This window comes from Stylophora pistillata, chromosome 6 (assembly GCF_964205215.1).
Source record: "Stylophora pistillata chromosome 6, jaStyPist1.2, whole genome shotgun sequence".
In the NCBI taxonomy this organism is placed as follows: domain Eukaryota; kingdom Metazoa; phylum Cnidaria; class Anthozoa; order Scleractinia; family Pocilloporidae; genus Stylophora; species Stylophora pistillata.
The window spans coordinates 11,070,747-11,084,038 of record NC_142524.1 but is presented as its reverse complement, the minus strand read 5'-3'; the positions used below and the strand labels follow the sequence as shown (position 1 = coordinate 11,084,038).

Genomic DNA, 13,292 nt, shown 5'->3' with positions numbered 1-13,292 from the left:
ACCTATTCATGCTAAATTCAAGCTCAATAACTTATCAGTGATTGGCGCCCTAAACTGCCATAGACAGCTTTGAGGTTTCACAAGCCAGCTCTCGGACATAAGAACCATACCCTCTCAACCACGCTAAGTGCTGCCTTAGACTCCTAACAAGTCCTTTCCTAGAACCGCATACCCTACAAAGTCTTGAATTCTTACACGTACCCGCTTTCACTCTAATCTGCCGGAGCCTGGGCATACCAACGAGGAAAGGATACCCACTGCTAATGAAACCTTCATTTAAATTAACCTGCTTTCCATTATACCACTCTGATAAGAAGAGGCCTGGCAGAAGTTTTTCTCGAGTCCATTTCCAAAATGCCGTGGTGTTTTTCATTCCCTGTGGATCCAGAATGAGGAGAAGATACAATTAGTTTTAAAATAAAAACTAAAGTTAAGTTGTCCGAACTTTGATGGTAAATCGTGATAACTACGAAAAGCGAGGAGGAGCTGTAATATACTTTGAATTACTGACTTGATGAACAACTACATGGTTTTTTTTTTTATGAAACCAATCCAAATACACCTGTCATCGTCCAAATGTGAAGCTTAAGAAAATCCCCACGAGAAAAGATGCACCACGGGAAAGGGCGTTACCCTGAACAGTATTCTTGCCAAAGTTGATGGATAGAGATTCATAATAGTATATTGATACTCAACGAGTTAGGTTGGTCATTTTGTTCTGTATTGTGATAGGTAGTAAAAGTAAAGTGGCCCATCCAGGTGAAGCTCATCCCACTTTCCATAGCATGAAGCGACCAAGACTGTTTCTACTCTCAACAGAATGGGATGCTACTCGATCGCAAGGTAACCCCCTGTATTTCATAAGGCTTCCCTAATGATTCGTCGGTACTCATTAGTACTCCCCGATGGAGTGCGGTAATGTGGCACGCTGTGAGAGGCATTATGTCTTGTCCAAGAACACAAAAAAAAAAACCGGGACAAGTCTGGACGGACTTCTCGGTCAGGAGTCCAGCCCACTAACCATTAGGTCACCGAGTTTCCCACCGATGAAGAAAACTAACCTCGTCAGATTTATTGAGTATATCCCCGATCGACTTTGTCAGGTGAAATCTTGAAACTTCTCTATTTCCATAGCATACCACAAATAGTAATAGGACAAAAAACAGAAAGAAGCTGATTTCCTGAACAGATCGAAACATCTTTCGAAGTTTTATCCAGAACCTTCGAGATGTCTGTAGCAAGTCCTCGTTTGGCGGTAGAACCATGATGTCTTCCTCGCACGGATTTTTTCGATGCGGCAAGCCACGCACCGGATCATGTTTCAGGGGTTTTCTGATTATGATCGATAGCAGCGAAGAAATAATTGCAATTTGAACAGGCTGCAAGATAAACACTTCTTGTAAAAAAGAAATGAGCAGTGATGTGAGCCATTCATTTGAGATCTTCGCTCCCCATTGCTGGCTGTATAACACGGTGAAGAAAGCTGAAGACAGAATCGCAAGGCTGCAAAATACCCACGCTATGTATACAAAAACGTTTGGTAGTCGTTCTGGCGAGTTTTCCTCCACGTGATCCTTTTGTTTTGTCTTGGGTCTAACGTTTCGAAAAACAGTTACAATGAAAACATTTAATGGCAGCGCAATTAGCCCACTTTGTATTCCAGTTTTCACCTGTGTCCAACTCATGGTCAACGGGCCAATTTGAAAGGTATCGTGAGGCTTCTGCCCAAAGTCATAGAAAATAGCATTTGTAATCATGGCCGAGAAAAACACAGACATGCAACATGAGAAACGCTGCGTCCGCGTAAAGGGGCTTTGAGGTGGTTTGGCGAATACAGAAATCCATAAGTGTTCATCAGTTAGTTGCTTTGAAGCTCGGAAGTAGAAAAGGTTTTTAAACGAAGAAACGTCTTTCTTGTTTGAAGTCTTGAGCTCGACTTCGACCTCTCCCTCACCTCTTTCGACTGCCAGCCATCTTTTTGCGAGGATATACCATTTTTCCTGCGACTCCACTTCCGTTATAACGAGATCTTGTAAGAACCATCCAGGACTCTCGCCGCTATTGTCGTGCCACACTTTTACTTTGTAAAGTGGTCCCAGTCTTCTTGGCAAAGATATTGTAAATGTGTTAATACTTCCGCGAGAGAAAAACGATTTCTGGAAAGTTGGGTCGTTAAGGACGATCATATCACTGCACGAGTCCTCGCCGTAAAGTATCATTCCAACGCTGGCTGTGGTTCCATTGCCTATCCACATTCCTGTCTGAATGGATATGTGATAGAGATGTTGTCCCTCCTCATCGCCGACCGGAATATAAACATTTGGTATTATCTAGTGGTAAAAACAAATTAAACAATCAATCCCTATCTGGCATAATAGCAACCTCTACTTTTCTGTGTAACTGAAAATGAAAAGACGAGCGATTATTGAGATATCAATGAGGTCTCTCTCACAGAAAAGAGAAGAAAAATTCAGCATTTGACTGATCTAGTTTGGCACCCAAAGTTAGAAAGGGAATTCCTTCATCATTTGACAAATCTCACCGACAAGTTCTAAATAATTGTAATCGTTCTAAATGTTGTTGTTTAATTCCTTTTTCACATAATAGTTACTGTTTCTCAATGTTTCTTCAAAAATTAGCACCGAAAATATCATAATGTGGCAAAATACAAGCCCTAAGCATAAATTTATGCGAAACTGGAGATTTTTTTAAAGTTAAATTTATTTTGCATGTCTGACCTCTTTACCCCTTCTGAATAAAAAGATTATGGCAATCGTTTTTTTTTTTACTGACCTTTTGTTTATCTTGTCTGTCCGCTTGACGGGTGAAGACGAGGCCAATAAGATAGATCAAGAGCATGCTGCATACCGTTGCTAGGACAACAAAGTTCTTTCTAAGATTTTTCGTAAACTCACCAAACACTTTGTGAAACTCAATTCTATTTGGTTCCACAAAGAACTCTCCGCCAAAAGAGGATAGGTGGTTACATTGGCAGTAAATATTTCCCGAAACAACTTCTGGCTCAATCTAAAGAAGTAAAACCAGACATAATCAATTTTGAGAACGATAAAATATCACCATTAACAAATTTCTTGCCCATAGGGGTGTGGTGGGCTCGTTTGCCACCCCATCATCACTCAACCCCCGGCAGACACAAGACAAGAAAGCATAATTGCAGAATTAATTTTTTTTTGTTTTTTAATCATCATTTACTAATGTTAGCAGCAACCCTTACCTTACAGCCCTCTTCGGTCCAATACTCCTTTTCTTCCGACCAATAAAAGCAACTTCCAATGGACACCACCAATGTGTAATTTAAATCAGTAGAAGCATTGAATTCTGGCAGCAAAATGACGGGTTTAGGTGTAGGGATTGGAGGCGGATCTTTTAAACCAACACAAGATCGTTTCTTCCGTCTTCCTCCATCTTTGCAATAGCTCCGGGGCCCAGTCTTAGCGGAGTGATCAACACTTTTTCGTGATCTTTTGTGGAAAGGCATGTCTCCATAGGTACTGTTCACGTAATAATGTATCCCGATGTAGTGGATTCCTGTGTGGCCAGTATCAGAAGCATTGAAAGAAAAGGTGTAGTTATCGTTGCTACATTTCGGTTCTCCAAACTTGCATGGTATTGCAACTGAAAAGGTATGCATCCCTGGCGTGGGATAATCATAAAAGCTCACATAAACACGCAGAGAGACAGGGGATGATGTCACTGGTCTCAGGTTTATATGAACTACATTCCTTTCGTGGGGAATGTTAATTTCATGGTACTGTATAAGCTTAGAGTCGTTCATTTCATAACTTGGTTTGACGAAGTAGTGCACTGTCTTGCTTAGTATATCACTGTTAGATCCATTGTTGGAATTCTGCGGTATGTACAGCTGCAGTGGCTTCTTCAAGTTGGATAAAGACAAATTATTCCCTTTCTCAGGTTGAAGGACAACGTCAATGACCCATGATTTTACTGAAAGACAAAATAAAGTGTACCATGTATTCAAAATGTCATCTTACTTTGATATTGCTTTTTCGTTGGTTCGCCGATATGTTTGCCTTTACAAGTTTTACGTTAGCTTTTCCTCTTCAAGCTCATGAGTACGAATCCGATCTTACTATTTGATTTTTTTATGGTCACGCGTGTGGTTTCACAGAAACACCACTTAAACCTCAAAAATATAACGTAACGGGCTTCAAGGACAAGTCACAGCAATAAGTCATTTCAAATATTATGGAGAATGGAAATCTGCAAATCTTGGTCCTCACCGCAGAATTTTGTTCCCCAAAACAATTTTAAAAGTCGCTCACATTCAAGCATACGCTGTTTTAAGATCGATCGAATGATCGTAAGGAAACACGCAATTTACAAGATATGGCTTTTCACAGAGACCTATCGATACTTGTCATTTACATGGTTCGCGCTAAGAGAACTGTCTTGAAACCCACCTCGTGAGTACTTTCAACGATAAATAAACCAAAAACTCACCTCTTGCTGCACTAATGTGCCAATTGTAAGGATTTATCTTGAATAACACCACCTTGCAAGTGAGATTAGTCCCGTTAGCTCCTTCTGCATAAAGGGTTTCTTCGTATATCGGTAGTTTAAAGTTCGTCTCGTCGATTTTGACGGTTGCGTTTAACTTATTCCGCGCGAAGAGAACCATGGACAGATAGCGAGTGTTAACAACTACAGGTTCGACAGCGGATTCACTAACCATGAGGAATCTTCGAAGTTTCCATGTAATCTTAAGAGCTTTCATGGCAATTTCTCTTCCCTGTAAATGAAGAATAAATTAAATTGGGAATTTTGAACTATAGAGTAGTTGGCTCTTGACCAAGCCTAAGTGAGGTAAAGTGCTGAGCATGATGACACACAGTATTTGGCTTAGTTAAGCCAGCTCTCTATGATTTTTAGTGTTCTGCTCATTTTAACGTAAGATGCCATGGTTTAAAAACAGCCAACCCAGCGTGAATAGTTATCCCAGTGAAGACTGTAAGTTTGTGAAGTAAAAACATTTCGTAATTAAATTGTCATTATCGAGTATTCTACAATACCTTAGTCTTGTTCACTTCGTACCACTGTTTTCCGATTAAAGAGCCTAGTTCATAGTTTCTGGCATCCTCAGAAGATATTCTCAAAGTATTTCCTAGCCCAAGTAATACGTTCGAACTAATTTTTGCCAACTCATCTGCATCTTCACTTTTGTTAGCTAGGAACTTTGTTGCTTCCTCCAGAAGTTCCAAACCCACTCCCTAAGTACGGAAGAAACTCGTGTCAGAATACTGAATGTCTTCATTTCATTCATTTATTTATTTATTTATTTACGCATTTACTTTTTTCTTTGTCTATTCATCTAGAGATTGCTCATTTACCCATTTAAACCCTAAAGATCGTCTTACGACATTCTATCTCTTCTAAACAGGGCTAGCTTCATATCTTAACTTGATAGCTATCTGGAAAACTGTAAACGAGGAAATTCACACCCGTGCTAAGAGATAAAATAGGTATCCCACTTTACCTGTGCATCCTGGGAAATTTCGTCTCTTTCTTTTGTTGCCATGGCTACCACCGTGGTAAATTTTGAGAAAATCTCCATATTGTAGATTCTTACTCCTTTCAGTGTGAAAATGATGTTATCATTCACCTAGGCATAAGTAATAAAAGGGGATATTAGATAATTTTCCACAAAAGGCATCCATGAGTAAATTGTGACCTTTTTATGTGGCTTATAATATAGATATTGTTACCTTCCGAGCTGTTTTCTCTGGTATTGCATCGCTATCACCTTGCTATTAAGTAAAGAGAAAAGAAAAAATTAAAATAATTAACTTAGCAAGCTAGAGAAATAATCATTTCCTGCTGAGTATCGGTTGAAATGGCTTTGCTTTTTACACACTAGTTCAGAAAACCCGAGCCACTTCCATAACCAATCTGATGCAAAATTAAAACCAAGTTGGTTATCTGTGTCGTTCCACCATTTTTTTTTTATTGCAAATATCTCCTCTCGCCTTTCTCTTTTCCATTGCAATGTTGCCATTTCTTCTGACCGTCTCTGAAGATAAAAACTCTGTTGCTTTCAAGGATAAATACAAGTAACTTACTGATCGCCTTCTCTGTTCCAAAAATGACTGCGCCGAGATCGCCACGTCACTTGCCTTGCTAAACTCACTCGAGTTTGCCAAGTCGTTGAATTTGTTCTTCGTTCCATTTGCAATCTTATTCAACGTTTCGATCCATGAGTCCTGGTATCTCACCTACTCAGAATGAAATAAAACTGCTGAGACGACCGGAAAAATCACTTCTTGAAAGTGTACACCCGAAACAAGCAGTGATGCAATCGTAAATCGAAAAAGCACGATCAAGCATAAAAAGGTGGTTTTGAAATACCAGTTAAAGTAAAAAAGAATAGAAATCCTGAAGTGGTCAACCTTCCCTATGCTAATTGCGATGACAGGGTTTTCAATTAACGACGAAAACAATAAGACATCTTCCTATTTTCATCATCGTCGGAAAAAGATAAAAAAAATAAATCTCCTGGATTTTTCTGCAGTTTCTCAAAGTTTGCAATGATAACTACTTCTGGTTAGCCGTGCCTTTGCCTCGATGAAGATTCATTTCATAGCCATCAATGTCGGAGAGGTCAGCGTGAACCATGTATTAGCATTCCCTGGAGACTATAGCAGATACGCCGTGATGATGTCATTACAACATCAAACAAGGCCATGTCAAGCAAATAACTAATCAAATTGTAATCAGATTCCTTTTCAAAAAAACTGAACCCTCTAAAATTTCCTCCCTCCCAACTTGTAGTATCATAGCTCATTTCTTTACTTGACTTTTATCTTAAGGTCGAATGAAGCATACTTGATTAAAAATAACAATGGTAATCATTGTCTTACCTTGACTTTAATTTGGCTAGTTGCCATATTTCCAAGTTTATCCGTAACACGAACGTCCACCAGTAACTCAAAGTCCTTTGCTCTATCCCCCCCGGGAAAATATGTACTCAGCGTGTTATTTATTGCCTTTGGGTAATTGATCACTATACCAGCCTTTGTGTTGTAGCGATACTCATACCTTAGGGGTTGATCCTCGTCACACCATCCAACGCAAGTTATATTGAATAACGTTTCCACTGCGAAACCGTCATTAGGCGTGACAGTACAGCCAACTTCATTTCTCATGGGAAAGGAATTCATAATAAACTCTTTTTCGTGGCCTTCGAGGATCAAATCATGTTTAACTTGAATTTCAATCGTAGCGTTGATCTTTATCCGAGGTTCTCTGGTTTCATCAGAACTATTCCATAAGTGAAATGCCTTCAAGCAAAACATTCTCAATTCTCTTGGAGTTGAACGAGTAAATGATGGTATATTTTTCCATCTACGGCTATGGTTTGTGGTGTGAAGAATGTAGACAAACCATGTTATATTCCTGGTCAAATTGCATAGTTTCCCCTCACATTTAGGGTTGAGCTTCAACGGTTTGGATTGAACGACCTTATCACCGCAATTGGCTATACATCTATAATACAAAGTATCGTCACTGATATTATTATCATTATTACTATTATTATTATTATCATTATTATTAATAGTTGTACGACAGGCTCAGCAGCAGAAACGAACTTATTTCTCCCAATAATAAGTTCACGTTTAGTACTAAACAGCAACATGTCCTCATTCACCCTTTGTTTACATTTGTAAATGAAATCTCATTTCGGTAAGATCCAATTACTTCTAATAGCCTCAGGAAAGGTTATAGTCCATAGTATCACACAAGTTTAAGACATTTTGTGCAATATATTGATTGCAACTAAAGTTGAAAACAATAAAAAATGCTAAAAATGCTTCCAAATTTAGGATTTGAATCAGTTTGTAAGTTACATCGAATTTCTAAGTTGACTTTAGTTCCTAAAAATTTCCAGTAGTGAAAATGCGCAGATATCTCAGACAGATCGATATTACAATGTATACTCTGCAATATCCTCGGGCTCGTTAACGCCAGCATTGGATCACATGGTGGTTCTTTTCTTCTCTGACTTTGTTCGTATGCCATCCAATCTCATTTCGAAACTAAGAAAAATATGACGGTCTAATTAATAGAAAGAGTGTCAAAAGACATTTCTATATTTACCTGAAAGTGAAGTTAACAGCTGGATTCACCTTAAGTACGTGAGTTGCTATTTTTCTCCTGTTTCCCTTTGAAATTAGAACTCTAAAATAATAGCTCTGCTTTGACTTTAGTCCAGCAACATTAACGACCAAAGTTGTTCCGTTTTGGGTCATCTTTCCGTAACTGCAGCCCTCCTTCAGAGACATATCGTCTTTCTTCTGGCCACAAAACCAATTAAAATGAAGCACTCCATGGGCCAGGCCATCCGGATCATGTGACTGCGAAGCATCTAAGACTACTTTACCTAACTCTCCTTTACTAGTCTCCTGCCTGCCTTTTATCACTGCTGAAAGTTCTGGTAGTACCACCTTTAGGATGCTAAAAGCCTCTATCTTCTTTCCATTGAGAAGTGCAGTGTAATTGATCAATATTGAATAAGGAGTATTGCAATATCCACAAATCCGGCGGGGGTTAAATGTGAGATTCGTCTTCATGCTAATCGGTATAGGTATTCTACTTTCGCCACAAGTTAATGACATTTTCCATAAGGAGGAACTTAATCTGGACCCGGTTTCACAGCGAGATATGACGGGAAACAGTTCCGGGCGTGAAGTTGTTAAAACTTCCATGGCTAAAGATTTATTATTGACGATGTGTATATCAACATCAGGGGAGTAGCAACTGGAATTTGCTGAAATTAAATCAAATATAAACTTGTTATTTTACAGAGAAAATGAATATTCACACTTGCAAAAGGTTATAGTTTCCTTAAGGTCCTTCAAGACAGCTTCACCTACGATCTGAACAAGATTCGGGAGATCCAAGTCTGAGCCCTGACAAGAAGCCATTGAGTTATCTTCCTAGTGAAGACCTTAATCTTGCAGTTCCATTTTCTATACAGGAGTAACAGTCGTTACCATCTAAACTGTTAGGAAATCTTAAGAATTTCTCGAAGGATATTTGCCTTGGAATAGCATCCTTTTCTTTTCTTTAGGAAGGGAAACAATATTTAAAGTAGGTTTATGCCGAATAAACAAGGGCAATATTCGGTGATTAAGAGCCGAAGAGTTGAAATCAGTTTACGTAATGATTCTTAACTCAAGCTGAGTGGCACAGTAAGTGATATGTTGCAACTTTCTGTGATATTTATGGATTTTCTAAAATAACTACTTGACAGCGAAAATTTACTATTTTACCAACCAGGAGAAAGGATTTCAATCTCTCCTGGGGGGAAATTCTTTTTCAAGGTACTTGACACGAGGGAGAAAGCTTCCTTGATGCAACGTATCTCCAACTCAGCGGAAACCGATGGCTCGTGGGACTTTGCAATTAATCTGTATGGGAAAAAAAAAGAATGTAATTGTGATCTTTGTTCCTCATATCTGCTTCGTTACCAAGTTAGACAGTGTCTCTTTCCATTAAAAATCGAACGTCTCTTTATCGAATAAGAAAGGTTTTAAAGCTCATCTCAACCCAAGAGTAATGAATGACCAAAACACTTAGCACACTCACCGAAAGCGTCGAAACGTCACACCCAGGAACCCTTGGGTGTTTTCTAAAAGACGTTTTATCTGCAAGAAAAATGAGCGCACTCGATAAATGAGCGAATATAGGAGACACTATTACATAAGAAGTTAAAAGTTGCACAGAGTGGCATATTCAATATAGAATGTGCAAATGAAATGGTGTTCGATACATCCACATCTTTACTGGGTGTGTAAGGCATAAAATGTTTAAAGCGTAGCATCCCTCGAGGGCTCAGCTCCAAAATTCGAATACTCCTTCCCCTGAAACAGAAAGCATCTGCGATAGACCAGTGACTCTTAGATAGAGGGTAACACCTCAGTAATAGAGCTTTTACTACAGACCAAACCAGCGTACGTCATTTATTGTAAGATTGTTCGAATGTACCTTGTCTTTACATGTAGTTGACCAGTATGAAGACAGTTCTCTTGGGTGATCTGAACATTTAAGATCATTAAATGCAGTAGGCTCCGATATTGTCAGCCTCGCCAAAAAGTAGTAACCTATGGATGAACCAGACTTGTGTTTAGTAAATAACTCGAACTGTTAAGTGTTTTCACTCACCGCTTAATCAGTTTTCACTCACAGCATAATCATATGAACAATAGCTGAACATAATGATGAAAGAGCTTATTTTCAAGTTTTTGTTTTGCTTCCTTTCCACACCACTAAGTCTAAGTGCTTCATTAGGGAAAATTTGGCAGCCTTTAGGAAAACGTTTCCGCTAGAAACAGTCATGCTAAGAGAAATGATGGACTCCTTTGCCGCAAAATACACCAACGTTTCCAGTAGAATTCAAAGGTGTGCCAGCGGGGACTTCCTTCACTTCCCGCCTACTCATCTCTTCAGAGTGCTAGTACAAGAAAATGTTTTGAAGATTGACTGGTGTTTCAAGCAGATTTCTTTCAAAATGTCCTTAAAAGTTTATGTCAAATACCATGATAAGTTAAATAACTATAAAAAGAACTGAATAAGGGCTGATAGTTTCTATAGAAACTGTTTGGGGCTGCGTCGGTGGGGGTAACGAAATAATTTCAATATATAAACAAAGTTGAAATGGTTAATTGGCCACCGTTAAGATTATAAAAGCTGACGTTTCGAGCGTTAGCCCTTAGTCGGAGCTTTTATAATCTTAACGGTGGCCAATTTACCATTTCAACTCTGTTTAAAAAAACAAAACTAACAACTTCGAAGAGCAGTTTTGTCAAGACCTCTTAAAGAATTGACGCAAAAGAGTAAAATGTAACCAGACTTACCAGGAGCACAACCATAAAGTCCCATTCGCATGCCAATGTTATTTTTCCATCTCAGTGGTATTAATATTACCTGGTTTGTAATAACCGGAAGTGGGACGTGGTTGTATTGTTCTGTAAAAATGTTATAATTTCCGGTGAAGTTCTGGAAGCATAGAAATTGTACGGATTAATGAGTTAAAGTACTTCCAAGGAACAATTTGATTTTTTAGGTTCTAGGCGTTTGTCGTGTATGGAATATATGTTGCGTGTCCGTTGCCACTGCTCAGACAAATGAAAACTTCCTGTTGCAGTGGATAGTGATAAAGAAAAGCAGGTGCAATTTCTTCAACGTGTTTAGAGCTTTATCTTACATCATCGCATTTTAATTTCAATGAATTTTGACAAAATGAATGAAAATATTTCATAAGATAAGGATCGGGTGACGTTTAGTGGCCGGTATTATTTTATATTCATCCCCCTTGGAAACGTGGCTGCGAAAAAGCTGTTGTCTATGTTGCCTCTAGCACGGCATTATGATTTTTAAGTTCGTGGCTTGGAATGGATATATCGACATAAATAGCCTGTGTTTCTAACTTTTCGCTATTAATGGCGCTTGAATCCAACTTGCTCAAAATATTTTCAGTGACTGAAGGACAAACGACTCCAGCACATACTGTTTCCCTTAATGGTTGGTACAAAGAACTCGTGTGACAGTTGTTTGAAAGCCACTTTTCCCGAAGTTGGGGGATAATACCTCCTGCCGTGCTTAAAAATGCTCTCTTGTGAAGGAACTTCACCACGTTATGTACTTAAAAGAACAACCTTAAAAATTTGACGTCTCTCTTTCAAAATTATATTTTTATCTTTTCAATCCACAAAAATCCTTGTTGTCAAATGGATTATTGCTGCCTTCATTTCGCGGATCGGTAAGTTTCAATTCTTGAAAGATTTCATAACGTATCGCAACTCCTGCTCGCGTTACAATACAAAAATGAAATCCAAATATTTCAAATCAATGCTGTCGGCCCAGATCAAAGAGATAAGCTTAGGAAAGAAGTATCGAATACATCACCGATTCTGTAAAAATATGTTTGTATGCTGCATATTGTATGTTTGTATAATACATTCATTACATTCGTTTTCATTTCCCACATCTAAAGACTCTGATTAAACACAATTTATGAATTATTCATCGAAGAGACGAAAGACAACTCTGCCTGAGGGTTTTTAATTAAAACGCAGTTATTAATACTCGCGCTGAAAAAATCAACCGAGTAATCCTTGCAAAAGCGGTCTTTAACGCTCTAAGGTAAATCCTCGAGTCAATCACATTATGATTCTTGTCAATCAATGTCCAAACATGGCCATTAAACGCAAAATATGTTAAACAGCTTTTTAAGCGGAACCAGGTGAAAAAGTTTAAGTCCGCAGATCTTTACAAGTCTCTATGGTTTTCTTGAACTTTAGTAGTTTTTTATGAAGCACGAAACTTTATCAAAAAAGGAATAATTTATAAACGCAGACATTCATCTCTTAATGAATAAATTAAAAAAAATAACATGACATTTGAATTTAAATCGAGATAATTAGGATAGTTATGGGGTATTACCTTACTGGCTTTTTTACTCTTTTTTGAGAGCTAAGCACATTTAGATAGGGACATACTCTTAAGCTTCTTTCGAGGAAACATACGATATTCATAAAGAGAAAATGTTTCGCTTGACTTCCACGAGGCACATATGACACCATATGTTCATGTAGAGGGAAAAAAATACAGATACAGCACCAAATCAACTTTGAATAATTACAACATACTGAAATAACCACACGTCATACCTTCAATTCTCCACTTGTTTCTTTGAAGCTCAAATACTCTTTTGCAGTAGAATACATCAGCATATAATCTGTGATCCATTCTTCCTTATTGGAGTCATTGTATCCAAACGTGGAAATACCTGTAACTATACTCTCGTTTCGTAATTTGGCTATGATCCATGTCTCATTTCTCACAAAGTTAGCGCCATTTTGTAATCCTCGTTTTTTCTGATTAATTTTCTGAAGCGGTCTTCGAATGGCTACTGTGATGCCTGAAGCCGAATGGACGACAAACTCATTGTCGAAAAGCATGGAGACGTTTTCAATTTCCAATGGACATCTACAGTTGGCTTGTTAAAGGAAGATACACGTTAGAAGAGTCTTAAAATGACTTCCCTTATCAAAAGTTACATAATATTTTCCAGTGCTACTCTCAAATCCTGGCATTTTAAATCGCAACCTACCGGTCAAATTTTCAATCCCGAGTGGCTCGCTAAAGGCTTTTCCAAGTATGATGGAAGCAAAGACGTTGAAAAACAAAATTGATTCCATCTGTAAAAACGTTGGATCCTCTAGGCCGTAAATTCGACCAAATCCAAAAAACAT

The 13,292-nt window shown here is 38.3% G+C and overlaps 1 protein-coding gene across 1 annotated transcript in view; it reads right to left on the bottom strand.

Moving 5' to 3' along the window:
* The window catches only part of LOC148728220 (polycystin-1-like protein 2), a 15,880-nt gene extending 2,588 nt beyond the window's left edge, over positions 1–13,292 (bottom strand). The window contains exons 1-17 of the mRNA XM_088762958.1: positions 13,151–13,292; positions 12,708–13,036; positions 10,893–11,034; positions 10,024–10,139; positions 9,625–9,683; positions 9,313–9,446; positions 8,134–8,803; positions 6,897–7,521; positions 6,099–6,251; positions 5,745–5,786; positions 5,516–5,641; positions 5,052–5,249; positions 4,483–4,771; positions 3,236–3,966; positions 2,794–3,027; positions 1,062–2,330; positions 202–376 (exon numbers count right to left, since the gene is read on the bottom strand). Of these exons, the coding sequence (XP_088619084.1) occupies positions 202–376; positions 1,062–2,330; positions 2,794–3,027; positions 3,236–3,966; positions 4,483–4,771; positions 5,052–5,249; positions 5,516–5,641; positions 5,745–5,786; positions 6,099–6,251; positions 6,897–7,521; positions 8,134–8,803; positions 9,313–9,446; positions 9,625–9,683; positions 10,024–10,139; positions 10,893–11,034; positions 12,708–13,036; positions 13,151–13,292 (5,434 nt within the window). The remainder of the gene's footprint in view (positions 1–201; positions 377–1,061; positions 2,331–2,793; positions 3,028–3,235; positions 3,967–4,482; positions 4,772–5,051; positions 5,250–5,515; positions 5,642–5,744; positions 5,787–6,098; positions 6,252–6,896; positions 7,522–8,133; positions 8,804–9,312; positions 9,447–9,624; positions 9,684–10,023; positions 10,140–10,892; positions 11,035–12,707; positions 13,037–13,150) is intronic.